General features: G+C 40.6%; 1 protein-coding gene across 6 annotated transcripts in view; it reads left to right on the top strand.

Annotated features, from left to right (window-relative positions):
- EPB41L5 (erythrocyte membrane protein band 4.1 like 5) overlaps positions 1-14,631 on the top strand; it is a 55,335-nt gene extending 40,704 nt beyond the window's left edge. For 3 of the 6 annotated variants that reach the window (XM_035331993.1, XM_035331996.1, XM_035331997.1), the window contains 8 exons: positions 4,663-4,791; positions 5,450-5,511; positions 6,183-6,293; positions 6,654-6,747; positions 7,711-7,788; positions 8,648-8,689; positions 9,096-9,229; positions 9,621-14,631. In XM_035331993.1, the coding sequence (XP_035187884.1) occupies positions 4,663-4,791; positions 5,450-5,511; positions 6,183-6,293; positions 6,654-6,747; positions 7,711-7,788; positions 8,648-8,689; positions 9,096-9,229; positions 9,621-9,678 (708 nt within the window). In that variant the 3' untranslated portion in view covers positions 9,679-14,631. Of the gene's footprint in view, positions 1-4,662; positions 4,792-5,449; positions 5,512-6,176; positions 6,294-6,653; positions 6,748-7,536; positions 7,550-7,710; positions 7,789-8,647; positions 8,690-9,095; positions 9,230-9,620 lie in introns of those variants that run through there. The other 3 variants (XM_035331994.1, XM_035331995.1, XM_035331999.1) reach the window with 3 other exon arrangements.
- The last annotated feature ends 2,518 nt before the right edge of the window (positions 14,632-17,149 follow it).

Genomic DNA, 17,149 nt, shown 5'->3' with positions numbered 1-17,149 from the left:
TGTACGTTGCTAACTGTAAAATGTTATATCATTCACCCTCTTGTTTTGAAGGGGTGAGTGTTTTTCATAATGTTTTTCAGTTGCATTCTGTAACCCTCCCAGAACTTTGGTCCAACATTGTGTTTTGAGGCAAGTTTGCTGCTGGTCATTCCCTTCTGTTAAGTAACCTGTTCTTACCAGCTCTCTGGATAAGGTATTAATGGAGGTTGTGATGTGTGTTTACACAGAGAGGAGTGATGGTTCAGTGCCCTGAACAGGGAGAGGGGGTTTCTCCCTTGCTCCTCTTTTCTTTTCCTTCCCTGGCTTCCCTTGTTCCTCTGTCACTTCCAGTAATTGCTGGATGTTTTAATGAACCAATGTAATCTATGAAGTGACAACATCTAAACTATTTTAACTTTTTTGGTTTTGAACTATTTTGTTAGTACCTTTTTTTTCCCCCCTTTTTAAAAAAAGTTGTGAATAAAGTGGACTCATGGAGGAGGGGGTGTCAAAGAAATGCAAGAGCCATGGTGAAAATAATTACTATTAACCAGAAGGGTCACAGAGCATAGGATCCTCCCTTACAACAGCAGAGGATTTTGATAAATTCACTGGTTGTCAGACAACTGGACCCATACAGGACATGCTTTGCTGTCAAGCCAGGGCATGCAACTACAGCTTATAAAATTTTAGCATATTAAGAAGTACTTAAATTGAACACATCAGATTCAGGATTTCAAAAATCTTGAATTTAGTTTTCCTACTAGGCTTGACTGTGAATAAATCATGTGTTTAAAAAAAAAAAAAAAAAAAAAAAACTTAATCTGCTTCCCCTATGTTAAAGCTTTGGATGCTTTATTGTATTTTGAACAAGCAGAGAGTAAAGCAATCTGCAATATTAGGTCTGTTTGCACTACCATACTTTGTGGAGAGGCCTGAGGATTCATCTAACTTTTGGTGAAGTTGGTATGACTTATTCCAGCAATGATAAAATAAAACAGGTTCTGAGAGGGGTTTCTAGCAGTGTGTGCTGGGCTAAGGCTGTTCCTAGCCACTTGCTTGCCCCCCTGGTGTGAGGAAAGGCTGCTGTTTTGGTGTGCTTGTTGCTGCAGGCTGTTGTGCTCAAGTCCCCTTTAAGAACTGATGTCAGGGGTGCCTTGTATACCTTTCTGCTTGGTGACTGCATTACAAAGATTACCGAGTCTCTAAGAAGATTAGTCAGTAGCCTGTAGGTCCTGTTATGCCAAAACACTGCCTCTGCATAAACTAAAGCAAAGAATACCCCTTATTGCAGAATATTTTCTCCTGTTGAGCTCCATTTGAGTTGAAACAGAGAGGAGAAAACATCTAGGTGGTTAAATGGAGAGAATGGAGTTTTTTTGTATTAGTGTTTTTTAACTCATAGCTGAAATATAGAAAGCGAGATAAGATTGCTGTAACAAGCTAATCTAACAAGCAGATACCAATCCAGCACATTCACATTTATCCAGCTGTCATGTGAGGTGCCGAATAACTTTGGATAATAAAGGTTACAGATGCTGGGGTGATAAAACCCTGATGAGAGAACAGGAACATTTGCTTAACTGAGAAATAGGAGGTGTATGGATGAACAGTATGCAATTTGATTCTTTCTTTGGGAAGCAAAGACTTAGTAGTTTTCAAAGGAAGTTGAAATTGTATTATGAAAATTTTAAAGTGCATATCATAAGTGGTTTTCTTCAGGTAGAAAAGATTAAACAGCTTTTCAGCCTATGATGTAATTTACCAAGAGGTGACTCGAGTGTTTGTTTAAAAAGGTAGGTAGATTAGAGACTGTGTGCTCCTAACTGCAAAGGCCAATGGGTTACGGTAGTGCCAAATGAGCATCTCCCAACTGTGACTAGAGATAAAGGCTAATGGTTTGGAAGTGTGTCCTGAAAGAGTGACCTAAGAGCAACTATTGAAAATGCCTTGTTTTCCTGACTTTGAGGGCTGCTTAATTTATGTATTTATTTTTTAATTTCCATATGTGCTTGGGTTTTGTTAATTATTATTATTTACATAATGTGTATATTGGCTGTCCTGCACCTAGTTTCACTGTTAACCTATTCATAAAAAGAGGTGTTTATGGAATCTTCTGCCTGGAAAGAATGGGACAATGTATCATAGTTGGCTGGAATACACCAACTAAAACCTAGCAGTGAGCTTAGATCCTGGAGTTTGCTGTTACTTCAGATGAACGCAGTGTTAAGTGTTCTCTTTGGCAGTGCATAATTACAAATTTTGGTATTGTTCATCTCTCTTAAGTTTTACCAGTGCATAAGATACTGACCTATGTAGAAACAGTGCGCAAAAGCGTTGGTGAAGTGCATCGAGGGGAAAGCATTACTGCTCTGCTTCTGAAAGCAGAGCTGCATCTTGAATTTCATGATGCAATCAAATGCCAATGAACTGCTCACTTAGCTGTGTTCATTAAAAATCTTGAACTCTTTTGTCAGGGGTCAAAGATGGCTTGCCAGCATCATCTTTACATACTTCTATACTTGCAGACACTCTTGACTGATATATTTGATAAGGAAATATTTATACAATATCTATGCCCTTTTAGAAGGGGAGAAATCTTTTTACAACGAGAACTGGGAAGTGTGGAATGAATGGCTTCATTCTTCACAGCTGCCAAAATCTGCTGGGATGGAAGAATACAACTTTGTTGTTTCCAAGTTTTCCCTAGTACAGTGACCAGATCTGACAAAAGGGAACAAAAAGTTCTTAAATACGCTGAGCTCTGCTTTCATCAGTTTCCGAGGTGGACTTAACCTTCAGTGAAAACATGAAGCTAAAGTACAAATATAGTTTGCCTAGTACATGGAAACAACAGAAATTCATAATGAGCTAGGATATTGACAAACTCCAGCAGCTTTACTGTTCTACGTGGATAACTCAGTGTCTTGTAAATCAGACCTCTTGAGGCCATCTTATCATGTGCCAAATGCTTTCCCTTCTAGCTTCAAGCTCTTTCCATAAAAAAATAGCAAAACACTATTGCCTTTTTTTTTAAGCATAAAATTGAAATGACTGAAAAAAATGTATCTTTAGTATTGATGGAAATATTTCCATGGTGATATAGAACGTATATTTGAGTACATTAAAATAGCTCTTAATAATACTAAACTTTTCAAAAGTTGGGAATGTAATTGCTAATAGAGTAACATGGCCTAATTAAATTGGTTGTTCAGATGAAGGGAGTGAGAGGAACCACAAAATGGTGCTTAAAGCATCCATACACTGATCTTCTCAGTTAAAATAATCAAATTTACTGTTTCACTGGTACTGGAACAATGCCTTAGAAATTCTGTGCAGAGACTGTTGCATACAGCATTCAGTTCAGTGAAGTCCAGTGTAAGGATTTAAGGTTTATCACAGTTGGGTACTTTGACCGCACAGATCATAATAATTCAATTTTAATTATTCCGGGCTTTTGGCAATTCCAGCAGCTTCTGTAAAATGAACAACACTTAATGTTAAATAAATAATTTTGTTAGTCCTCATGAATTATTCAAATGTGCATCTTTTAATATTTGATAGCAGTATTCATTAGTAAGGCGGGTGGTTGGTTGTTCCTTGTGCCTTTTCACATTGACAGTGATCCTTCAAGATTTTGCGAAGTTCTGTATTCATTGCTGAGTGCAGCCAAAATTTTTAAGTGGGTTTTCCTTCAGGTAAGTCTCATAAGTTCCTGTTTGGATGCCCCAAAAGGTGATTTAGAGGGAGACAAGAAGGGAAAATGTTTTTCTCTTCCCTAAAGACTGGAACCTAGATGTTCTATTTACTATTTCCAGTTAATAAAAAAAAAGTGAAAAGTGGATAGAGATCTGCGTGAGGAACAGGTATTCTTCACCTTTTATTCTTTATTTTTAACTTCTGCCCTGCACTCTGTGCAATGGGACTCATTCCTTCTGGACACACTGCATTTCATGCAAGTAGCAGGCTGGTGCCTGCTGCAGTGTGTGTTGCAGGAGCTGCTGGAGGAGCAGCCTCAGCCCGTGAGTGGCATATGGTGAGGAGAGCAGGGCTCTGTCTCCCCCTGCTGAGTCATACCCTGAGAAGGAAGGTCACAAGGTTTAGTTTCCACTCAGTTAATTAACTTCTGTCACTAATCAAATAGCAATTAGTAGATTGAATGCTTAATTAACATTTTATAATTAAGAAATGCAATTCACATAATGAAATATTCTCTACTGAAAAGGTATCTCGTTTTTAACTGTCCTCCTAAAGTATCTGGCTGCCAATTTGTTCTGATATAATTAGCGGTGGGAGAGGGAGCTAATAGCCCATTAAAGAGTTGTCCTAATTTATAAGCAGATTTTAAGGTAAAAATCTTCCCAACTTGGTTTTGAAAATGAATTATTAATTTACAGTTAGGCTATAACAATGTAATACGATGGCTGCTATATTGATCTCAGATCAGTAAACTGCTACGTTTTGCTCAGTTCTGCTGCTCAGAACTGCTGCTCAGTTCTTCCACGCTGTATTTTACCACAGCTTTTGGCATCTCTACTTTTAAGCCTTGTGCTTTTTCCTGCTTTGTTGTGCTCTGATTTTCCAACTGAGTTTTGAAATGAAGAGATTATTTTTCATTTCAGTATAACCATTGCCAGGATCTTCATGTGGGAACTGCTTCTAACAAAGGTTTTTCATGTCTAGGATGAAGTGGTAAAGCTGACAGATAAATGTCTTAACAATGCAATTGAGAGCCCAATAGCAGCAGCAGCGTGGCTTCCAGCAGATATGAAAAGCAATATCCTGAAGGCCCAGGCGGAAGCAGGGCACAAGGTAAATGCTCCAGTGATAAGGGCTACAATGTTCTCAAATGTCTTTTCTCTTTAGAACTGGTTGTGAGGAGGGTACCATTAATAATGTTCAGAAGATGCCCTTTTCCACTGTTTGACTCTGCAATTGCCTGGTATCGAAGTAGGTGCTTTGCAAATAAGGGTGCTCCGGGAGCTGAGGTCCAAAGAGTGGCGGAGTAAAAGAGCCTTTCTTCACAGTCACAGTGGTCCAGTGCTGGAATGGCTTGCCCAGGGAGGAATTCCAGTTCCTGTTAACACTTAAAATGTAGTTGGATAAGGCACTGAACAAACTAATCAACCTTTACATTTGGCCTCAATTTGAGTGGTGATTGAACCAGATAACATCCAAAGGATCCCTTCTAATCAAAAAATTATTCTACAATTCAGTGAATAAGGTCATGCTTCTAGCATGTTCTAGTAAGTTTTGTAGCAAAGAATGGTTTGTTTTTTTTGGCTACATTAATGAATTATCTACACTGAAGTTTTCACATTGAATTGATGTTTTAAGTCTTTGAGAAGTAAGTAAACGTCACAGTTTCATGCTGGGAAGGAGGCTCTTGGCTTTTTTCTGAATCTCTGAACTGATATAAAATGGAAACAGGTATCAGAAAAGCGTATTTTTGTTGTCTTTTTTCTCTTAGGCTGTAAGAGAAGACAGCCTGGCAGGTACCAAGAATTCCATTATTCAGGATGCTGCTGCCAGGTACTGTATAGATTTGGAAGAGAAGCACAACCTAGTTATTATCCAAGTACAGCACTGAGAACCTGGAGTTCTGGAGTCTCAGTGTTCAATGTGATTTTCCAGTAACTGAATGATCATTGCATTTTACCTTGCCATGGTGTAGTTTAACCTGGTAAGCATGAAGTTTTTTTAAAATGAAAACCAGCAAAAACTGTATTTGCAAAGTTTTGACATGTACAAGGTAATCCGAATAATCTTACTTTTTTCTCCCATACTTCAGTCTGATTAATGTTGTTTCACCAGCAGCCTTGACCACTGCAGTTATTTCTGACATGAACAACTTCAGTGTGAGAAGTGGGGAAGTGTCTGTTTATAGTAGCTGTTTTTCAATGGAGATAAAAATCTGTGCACAGAAATTTGTTGCTGGCAGCTGATTCCTGTGAATTACTGAATCTCATATGATCATTAGTTTTAGCTGAATTTCAAGCACTGAAAAAAATAGTGTTGCATGTTGTAACTACATTATATCTTGACCTTTTATGAAGATAAGCGTGTATCAGACTTAAAAGAACACAAGGCAATATACTGAATAAAATGTGCATCTAACAATTTCAAAACTGTGCTATAACAAGTGAAGAGCTTTCAGTGAAAGTTTGTACCTTTCTGTTTAATTTCATTTTTTATTGTGCCAGGAACATTCTCCCATCAGGCAAAACACCGAGTAGTTCCCCAGCAACCAGTCCAATATTTCAAGAACCAAAAGAGCTCCTGAAAACAACCCCTGCCTCAAACACCTTCATTCCGTAAGTGATTCATCAGAAAAATCTTCCTGAGCAGTTAGGCTACATCTAACGAAACAGGTTTATAGATGCATCTTCAATTAGTGTTGCAACAGTTAATCAGTGTAGGCCAGGCCTCAGGGTGAGCATGCTATCAAGCAGTAAGCTCATCTCTCTCATGTTTTGAAATGACTGAAATACCTGACATCCCGCTGCCCCTAGCTCCAAGTGGGGAGATAAGAGGATAGCAGGGAAGACTTCAGTCCTCTGTAGACAAATTAGAAAAAAGTGCTGAAAAAGCTGCTGAAGATTGAAGGTACTGATAGTGTTGGGTCTATAGGACACTGGCTACATCTACTGATGAGAATTGTTTTCTCCTTCCAGTAATGCATCAAATGAGGATAGTGCTGCCTCTAGCCATGAAGAGTTGCTGATTCCGGCTAGTCTGGCTCCAGCTGAGGAGGCTGCTGTTTCAAAGGTATCACCACCACCTGTCAGCCTTTCTGTGTGTTGCATTCTGAGCTACTGATGCCCTCAGGCAGCCACAACAGACCTTACTGCATGCCTGTCATAACACAGTGAATACCACTCACTGGTGAATACCAAAGACTGCTTTCTGAAGCAGAGACAGATACTGTATACATTGTTCTGAAGGACGTCTGACTCCTGTCAGGTTCTTTGCCTGGCACTTATTTTTCTAAACTGGTTTGACATTTTTCTCACACTGGTGGGGAGCCAGTTACATTCCAATAATTTGGTGCTCTGGGGAAGAGACTGCCGGGATGAAATTCTAACATACGCAGTTTCTGTCAAAATAACCACGGAGGGAAAGGTTTAAATTGAAATGTTTAATTGCTGTATTTTGGTTGCCTTAAGGGTAAGGTACTTTTGTTTTGTTTTCTATAAATGGACTCTGTGAAATGCACATAACAATCTGTGCAGCACTCAGGGATCAACTTTTGTTTGTCCCTTTCCAAAACAAAAGGTGAGCCCAAATTGGACTTGGCTATTATTTCAGCAGGCAGAGGGGTTAATCTGGAAAACTAAAGCAACACACCCTTTATCTGTCATCTCTCTAAACCAGTATTACGTAATTTATTCCACTGAACAATTAATCACCTTCATCTTTGAGTTCAGATACTCAGCTTGCAGACCTTACTGACCTTTTTGTCAAGTGGTGCAGTACCTCATCTTTGCACAGGAGAAAAGGGCAGTTTTGCAACTCACATGGCAATGACATTACTTTCAGCATATTATGGAGGAAAAGTGAAATTGAAAGATTATTTAAAATAAACCATGTGACAAGATTTGAGAAAACAGACCAGATGAATGGCAGTGTTCATTAAGGACACTGGTCTACAATGCAGGAAGCCACTAGAGTATTCAGCAAACCTACCTATTTACTATCAGGAATTCAATTCAAAACTGATTTATTCCATAGAGCACTCCAGATGACCAGGACGTTTCCTTAACATCACTGACAGAGAATCTAATTGACTTTACAGAAGCCACACCTCGGGTAAATGTATTTCAAAACCAAACTTCTTCCTTCACACATACAATGGTTTTTACTCATAAACTCTGTTCTGGCTTTAGTATCTGTCCACCAGGCTTGGACCTGCTGCAGTGGAGTCACCTGCCTTTTAGGGTGGATGGCGTAGGGCTGTACAACTTTGTAAGGGAAGTGAAGCAACCTGAATTGTTTTCAAGAGTTAACTTGTATCTGTGTTACAAGTCTGTCTTATTTTAGTATGATGCAAGTGCCAGCCTGCTTATCAGACTTCGGGATATATAGAGTACCTTATATGTATATGGCTGTGCAGCTATATATGCACACATCATATACATTGTGTGTATGTGTATATAGATGTGCATATTTAAAAAAATAAACAATTGACAAACATTTTAATACAAAACTTTTAATACAAATAAATGCTTTTATATTGAAATATTTTTTTAAAAAACTGCACTGGGGAAAAATGAGCTATACTGTGGGCACTAAAGAAAAGGGGAAAGGAGTAGAACCATAAACTGTTCACATAAGTGTACTTTCAGTTAACTTTGTCCACAAAGCAGAAAAGAATAATGGGTTCAGTTGCCTTTTTGAAGGGAGCTCTATGCTGAAATTGTTTTCAGTGAGTTTCTGTGAGTGAGCAGGTGTTAGCCATATGCTGCGTGGATGTGAATTACCTTTTTGTATGAAGTCACTTCACCTGTAGCTAATCAATAGCATGGTTCAAAGATCTCTTCTGTAGGGTGGCAGATTCTGACCAGTGACTTAAAAATATCTGATAGTGTTTTAGGCAGCCAGTATTATTTCAGGAATGTTCTCTGTTACTTCCAGCCCTTTCTAATGAGCTTTTGTTTGTTTTCTGTAGGTGTCTCCCCAGCCCATGATAACACCGAGGTGGATAGTGCCAGTAAGTTATTGAACCATTCCTTAACAATTTGATATGAAGCATTTAAGAGGCAAATATAAAAAAAGAGAGGGAAAGCTTTTGTCATGATTAAGAAATAGGAGCTTGAGTAAAATACAATAATTTGTATTAATTTGAAAGCCCATGCAGTAATGCAGCAGAGCAAAGCTAAAGCAAAGCAATCCAGGTTGATACTTGGATATCCTGTTAATACTTAAACTCTGCTTTTGCCTTGTTTACATTGCAGGTGTATGTCATAACGTTTCTTGAAGTACTTGCATTTAGTGAAGCCCACCCTGGAACTTGATGAATCTTAGTTTTCTGTTGTAGATAACCATACTGAACAATTACTATGTCTTGTGCTAGCAGGTTTTTATTTTAGTTTCCTGTTTCTTTCTCCCCAATTCAGACTGGACTGATTCCCAATGGGCCTTTGGGAAATGATGTTGCCTTAGCTCTGAAAGCAATGAAAGGCAGCGCAGAAGCTCTGTTGCCATCAGCTGGACTGCCACCATCCCAGCAGACATCTGAAGTCCTTGCAAGGTAAGTTCCCAGAATTCACATCAGAAGTATGCATGTGGAGAGGAAGTATGTGCTCTTGCTACTTCCATTTCAATAGTTACAGTTAGCAGTGATGACCAGGTCTTTCAGTGAATCCCTGAAGAAAGAGAAAACTTCAGCGGGCAGGATATGGATGGCAATGATGCTACTTACTGCCCTACTGGAAATTGGTTTGGTTTGCCCTTCTGCAGGTTGTCCATTGGAAAGGTTTATACATTGGTTTTGTTAGTTTATGAGGGAACAGCTATTAATACTCTTATGAATTATACTCATCTTTTAGTTTTGCTCCCAGCAGTATCTTTTGCTTTTTAAATCCGTTATGGAAGATCTTTTTGTAGGAGTGCATTCACAGGGCCTCTTTTTTCTCTTTTAGCCCAGTCACTGAGGATGCTACAATCAGGACGAAATGTTTACTCACCACTGAACTCTAGGAGTTTCTGCAATTCCCATCTTGTAAAAACTCCAGTCTTCTACAAGCAGTCGTTTTGAAAAACTTGCTTGGGATCAAGCTCTTGCTGAATGGGATGGAAGCAGCCAGCTGGTTTGCTAGGATCCAGGAAGAGACTTTCACGTTTATTGCAATCTAACTGGAATTATAATTTGAACCGGAATATAAGACCACGTGAAAATTTGATGTTCTCCTTAGGAGAAATGAATACGACACTGGAGCTAGTTCTGAACATGCGGAACAAAATCTACCTGTGTTCCACTCACACTAGATTTAGTCTTTCTTACCCTGTGCTGCCTCTGAAGTGTTATTGGCACGTGATCACTGTGATGTTAGCTATATAGTGTTTGAACACCACATCCCTGACCTTTGTAGAGTATTATTGGGGAGATTAGGAGAATTTGTAGGGCCATCTTGTGGCCATACTGTATATGGTAGTTCATGGTAGCGATGACTGATACGGCCAAGGTATTTTTTTTCTGTGTGATTAATCCCACTGTTTTTCCTTTGCTTTAAAAACACGTATGCTCCCTTTTGGCCTTAAAGCCTTTAATAATCTTTGCACCTCTTGTTACAGTACCTGGAAGGAATGAAAATGTAGTCCATCAGTGACCAACTACTTTGACTGGATTTGAGCTGCTCATTGCAAGCAGGAAAAGGAAAATTAATCTGCCAAACAACTTTTAGCATTAGCAGGTTACAGCAGAGGTCCCACATTTTTTTGACACTGGTTATTTTATTTTCTGTGTGTATTTTCTATGTTCTCAAGTACATGCATTTAAGCTATAGATATGGGGTTTTGTTTGTTTTAAATGCTGAAGCAGTGAAGGTATGAGTATAGCTTACTTCAGGAACTGCTTTGAGGTTAGTTTTGTTGTCATTCAGGGCTAGGAAGGAAAAGACTTTCCTTATTTGTATTCATATTGTTCCTAGATGTTGTTTCCAGATGCTGTGCTTTGGGAAATGCTTACCAGGCATGTTATGGCATGACAGTACAACCAGGTCAGTTCTTACCACCTTGAGTCCTGTTCCAGTTGTATATGGAATAAATAATAGAAAGAATAAGGTGAAAATGGGAGAAAAAGTTAAAACATTCCCAGAAGTAGTTCGCCTGCATAAGAAAGCAGGGTTCTTGCAAGAGCATGCACCACAGTGCTGGTGAAGACCTTTCAGTGCTCAGGTGAAGTACAGGATACAATATGTACAGTTTGAAGAGATCATTTGAGTCCCAGGCAGCAGGATCCTCACGTGAAGGTGTAGAGGTGAGAGCACATGGACCCTGGAAGTGTATCCTGTGAAAATTATCAATGCAGAGTCAGAGGAAGGAGAAGTGTAGAAGCCCAATGACTAATTCCACACCTCCAAACAGGGAAGCACAGGTGAAACTACTGGGATCCTTCCTTCTCAGGAAGAGGTTTGTACATATGACTGGGGGTTGGAGGTTGTTTTCTGCATAGTGCTGCTGTTTATAAATATTTATATACATGTGGTTCTTAGAAACAGTTTAAAATGTGAAAGTTAGTTTGAAACTTGTATGTACAACTTCCTTTCTGCATGCCTGCTGCGTGCACGTCTTTCAGTGTGGACAAAGATCTGGACCAAACCATTGTGGGGTGTGCAGGTAAGCTTGTGTCCTACTAGGCTGCTTCTTTCAGACTAAGGTATGTCCTGGAAGTTCTTACTGCTGTTTTTGTACTTGTGTGCAAGGTGCTGACTGAGTTTTAAGGAAGAAACCACTTAGTATTCATGTGGCCAACTGCCGCTCCTCAAAGCCCCAGAGGCCTTAATAGAGAAACACAGAAACCATTGGGAGCAATTCAGACTGACATACCAGAGTGACTCTCTACAGACAATGATTTGCAGCCACTGCCTGGCAACTCAGAGCTGAAATTGATGGCAGGTGCTCCAGGCATGCTCTGCGATCAGCCCTGCCAGCCAGAGCAGAGCTGCTGTTTGGGACAGGGCAGCCTGTTTCTGCTCCCAGCGTCCACCTGTCATTGTTGCTTCCAGCTGAGCGTTAGCTTTTATATTTTAAGTCTGAGCCTTATTGTGTATTAAAATGTAGAAGATTCCCGATTCAAATATCAAATATCTGAGTGTGGATTAATAGAGTTGCCAGAAAAGTTCCTGCATGAAGAAGGAAGCTATGGCTGCAACAGTCTGCTTCCTGCACAAAGCCAGGACTGTGTGGGGAAACTTGGCACTTGCTATTGATCTGTTTGCTCAGCAGCTGAGCTGGCATTCGCCAGCTACATGTGTTGGTTTTGTAAATAGACAGAATGCAGTAGCATTCTCTTTAAGGCATGTTTGATATTTGACTCTTCCCATTGGGTTCAGGAGCACTGTGAACCGTTAGCTTGAATTTCTCCCAAAAGTAAAATAACAGAAGTTTACAGTTTTATAGTGTTGTGTGCTAAATACCATCCTTAGATTCCACCAAAGCAAACACATAAAGCAAATAAGTAAATAACACATGCAGTGAATGTGTCCCCCTAAAATCTAAGTGGTTCCAAGTAGCCAACTGTTTACTGTCAGCATGGCTGGGGTGGTGGCGGTCGAGGAGGGAAGTTGTATTTAAACACACACAGGAAAATTTGAGAGGGATGGTTTCCCTCAATTTCCAGTGGCCTAATACTTAAAAATTCAAAAAATTCAACTGTTATATTGGGGATTTGCAATTTCTTGTAGATTTGAGACTGCAAACCCAGCTCTTCCGTTGACATGGGGGAAAATACTCCATTTAAAATAAATGTAGCTTATTTAGCTATTCTAATTGTTTATATGGGGAGCCTGAAGAGACTTAGACACCACAGTGATGTGATCTGAACAGGCATGTAGTTTGGTGTCTGAGCATCCTCTAGTTTTGCATCACAGTTTTGCTCTAAAACTGTAGGTGTCGTGTGGTACCATGACTGGCTACCAGGTAATGAAGCCTTACTCATCACTTAGATTCTATCAAGCACAAACAGATACAGTAGCACCTACAGCTGATGTTATAAAATATTGATTAATGCCAGCATGCTATTGAGAAAAATGGATTTCTGAATGTTGTTACTCTATTGATTGGCTATAGGTCCAGCCACACTCTAGAAGGTTCTTTTTTGGTATTTATTTAAAGTGTTTTATAAACAAAACTTCTGTGTTAATCTGACGTTGGGCTGTCGGGCTGTCGGCAGGTCTGCCAACCACTTAAGAGGCTTTGAGTGTTGAAAAGAATGAAGAGATGCAGCCACGTGTGGTGCAGCCATTTGGAAAAAGCCAGCTCCTTGATTTTTTGCTATACAGTGTATTTAACAAAAAAGTTTTGTTGTTGTTGTTCTTTTTTACCAAAGAAAGTTATCACCCACTGACTTACTAATGCATATTCCAGCCTCTGCTTACTAACCGTCTTTGTACCTTTTTGCTGTGTGCATGCAGTGCTGATCAGGGATGGATGCTCTTTCACTCTGTAGTCGGAGTGAAAACTTACACAAAAAACTGAAAAGTGATTGTACACCATAAAACATTTTGCAGAAATTTTAACTTTTATAAAATAAAAAAAAAAAAAAGAGGGGGAAAAAAACCTCCACACTATATCTCAAAGTGATTGATCTTAAAGAAATGTAGAACCCCATTTCAATCTCACCCATCGAGTCTAACAGGGATGCATGCATGTGCAAGTAGGTGGTAATTGTCCTGTAACTACAAGCTTTTGAAACGGGAATTAAGGTGTGGGAGTTCAGGCCCTTTTACCACTGGAACTAAGGGGATGTCTTTACTTCGGTGGCAGGGAAGTTGCATGGCATGAAATAATGACTTACCTGGTACTCAGTCATGGTTAATGAGTTAGCTTGAACGTATTCAATTTTAAACTGAAATTCCATGTATGCTTTGTCAAAGACAGCCGTATAAATGGTGTGTCTAGGGCTTTTTGGCCACAACTTAGTGAGAAAATGTGCTGCACTGGATGGGGAGCTCAGGTGACAAGTCCAGTTACATTCGGGTCTCTTTCCACAGACTGTTTCCAGCCCTTGCTTGTTGTCCCTTTACACCCCGTCTTCGCCACTTCCTCTGTTTCTTGAAGCACACCTGTACTGTAAAGGTCTGCCACAAACAGCACTGGGTGTGTTTTTCACGTTGTGAACATGTTCTGGTACAGCCCAGATCTTGTACAGGTGAAGTGTTAGCAGCTCTATCTCACAGCCAGCTATCATTTAAAGCTCTGCAGTCTGGGCACAGAGTGTTTGTTAGTTAGAAAGCAGTAGTAAAATTGTGTAGCTGTTAGACGTGGTAGTGTCACAGCTTTCAAATGCAGCTGGACAATCATAACTTCTATACAAAAAAAAAAAAAGTCCTTGCTAATGGCCTTTCAGTGGTGCAGGTCTAATCTGCGTGTGTTTGGTCAGTGTTAGTACCACAGAAATGAGTCCAGGGCCCTTCCACTGCACTCCAGTGGACATAGAGTTTGTGTGATTTTGTTAAGTCTGCTGTCATACGGCACTGAGGAGGGAGGTCTGGGCAGTTGGCACAGCCTGTGGAGAGCAGGGATCCTCCAGATTCTCCTCCTTTGTCCTGCTTGGCCTGAGCACTTTGCTTCCTAAACATACACACACCCTTACCTATAACTGGACAAACCTATTTTTAAAGTCTGTAAGAATATTTTTTTAGCTAGATTTTTTTTGTTAAAGCCACACTAACTACTGTATTTTTACCTTTTTATATGTAAAGCTTGGCAGTAGGTCTCAATGTATAATTTATTTTTTTATAAAACAAAGCGCACCCTCTCGCTTCTGTTTCACGAGGATAGTGATGTATGAACTGCTTTAGGCACTGCACTGAGATCTGTATTGAAACTGTACATGGGAACAAGAAGCTGTGATCTGTAGTTCACCCGAACCCAATCTTGAAATGTTTATACTGTAGTTGTGTCTGAAATACACCACATCAGTGCAAAAGTCTTGCAGAGTCATCTTTTAGCAGCTCCGTGCCATGCTGGTGGCGGACAGGCGGGACGTGAGACCCAGGGTGTTGGAGACGTGGGACGTGAGCTGGGCATTGGGGGCCAGCGGGAAGTCAAAGCCAGGGGCACGCGGGGTGCTGGGGCAGCGTGCAGCTCTCTGCAGGACTGTGTTTGTTGATCTGCACCCTGCGGCCACTCAGTGGCTTCTGATGGAAGAGACGGGTGCCTGGGCCAGCTTGTCAGCTTACTTGGGATGTCAGAACTCTAGGCCACATTATAAAATTAACCTGTTGTCAATTAGTAATTTAAATACTATCTATACTTAGAGATGTTAAAGACTTGCATGCTGTATTCTCAGGTGAGCCGAGATCTTCCAGGAAGGCTGTCGGGTGGTCAGGGTTTTTGAAAATAATACTAGAGTGTGTGCTCAGTGTGGACAGAAATGGGTGCCAATTAGTCGAGGGACCTTGCTTTGCTTTTATATTCAGTATTCAGGGGAATGTTTTATGCTTTGAAGTACAGTGGTGCTAATGATTGTTTAAAGGAAACTATTTCCAAAGCCTGACTTTGATGGAAAGCTGAAGAAGGCAGCAAAGGGCAACCAAGCCATCTGGTTATCTTCATTTCTCAGTGATGAAGATGCTTAGCAAAGTATCACAAGGAAGTGAAATAATTCCATCTCAATAGCTAAGCTCATAGAAAGTCATTTCCCCATGGCATCGTTTTTTGTGTAGGTCAAACTACAATCCCACCAATATGTGACTGAATTGTACTTCAAACCCATTTATAACTCAAAAAAAAAAAATTGGCTTAGTTTTTTTTCTTTTTTTTTTAATAAAACACACCCACTCTCTTGATTGAATGTATGTTAAAAGAAAATCCTTCTGCTATTTTGATGTTCAGCAACCAAGTAGTAATTAAATACGATGCGTTTCAGATATTTAGAGCTGATAAATTTGATTTCATGTGATAACGTGATTTATGATAAAACAGTACCTCTCGCATCTCAGACGAGATGAATCTAAATAGAAATATGTGTTTTAGGATTACATCAGTTTTTCTCCAGCCACTAGTGGGCATGGGATCTGTGGGACTTAACCTCGTCTGAAGGAAATTCCTCCAAAACGCAAGTAGTGTGAACAATGGATCACCTGCGTGAACTTTTTCACTCTGTGGATACATTCCTATTATGCCACAGGACTTCCAAATGTACATAGTCTGTGTGATCTGGAGTCACAAAGCTAGCCCTAGCCTTACCTAGCAAGGAATTAGCTAGCCTTCTTACCATTTTTGGAGGCGAGAATATTTTGTACTTCAGGAGATAAAATTGTTAAAGATGTCTTAAATTCGTTCGTCGAAATAAGTCTTTAAGACTGATGATACCTGCCTTCATGTTCATGTACGTTATATAACAACAGTGAAATGTTAGGAGCCCATTCAAGATATCTTCCTGTACTTGAGAGAGCTTTCAAGCATGTTAAGCAATTCATGTGTTTTGCAGTGACTCTTTGGCAATAATAGATTTTAATCATTATGGAAATCAAATAATCTCAGTATGGCAGGCTGGAGAAATGAGCTGACAGGAGAATCGTGAAGTTCAACAAGACCAAATCCTGAAACCTCCACCTGGAGAGATCTCCTGCACTAGCAGATGGTGGAACCCAGATGGCTGGAAGTGAAGGTATTGGGGATCATGGTAGACACAGTCTCTGGGGATGTTCAAGGAAAGGTTGGATGTCGTGCTTAGGGACATGGTTTACTGGGTCACACTGGTGGTAGGGAGATGGCTGGACCAGAGGATCTTGGAGGTCTTTTCCAACCTTAATGTTTCTCTGATTCTACGTTACGCTGATGAGAGGCTAGAGCCTGAGCTGGAAAAGGTCGTGTGGAACATGGGGAACAAGGTAGGTAGGGCTGCAGTTTGCTAGGTCCTGCATTTTTGCCACTAAGCTTACCCATAAAAGTGGCCGAAAAGAAAGCCGGAGAGGGAGTCGATCAGGGAGTGTAGCGATGGAACAAGGAATAATGGCTTTGAACAAATGGAGGGGAGATTTTGATTAGATGTGACGTGGGGAAGAAATTCTCCACTCAGAGCACAAAGTGCACATGGGAATTCGGGCTGAAGATGCACCTTGCTTCTGTTCTTTTCCATAAAGAACAGAATGAAATTACCTAAAACCCAGTGTTAGAAATAAACCCGGGGCACAGGATGGGAGGTGCAGGGCAGTCCCTGTGGCCGAGGGGCAGCCTTTTTCTCTGGCAAGCCAAAGGGCCCGAGGGAGGCAGCCCCTGAAAAGGGGCCCTCAGGCCCCCCCCTTACCCCTCCTCCTCCCAGATGAGGACATCGTCCATGCTACTCCCAACACTGCTGCCCAGATTTGGCCACGCGTGGGCCACTCCATCACAGAGGCTTGCTGAGGTCACAGAGGCCACCCCTGCCCCGCCTTTGGTGCGGGCCCTATAAAAAGCCCCCCCTGCCGCTGGCCCGCCACTCGCTGAGCTACTGCGTCCTCTG

This window comes from Oxyura jamaicensis, chromosome 7 (genome assembly GCF_011077185.1).
Source record: "Oxyura jamaicensis isolate SHBP4307 breed ruddy duck chromosome 7, BPBGC_Ojam_1.0, whole genome shotgun sequence".
NCBI lineage: Eukaryota > Metazoa > Chordata > Aves > Anseriformes > Anatidae > Oxyura > Oxyura jamaicensis.
Note: the sequence above shows the minus strand (reverse complement) of the source record. Positions and strands in the feature narration are given on the sequence as shown.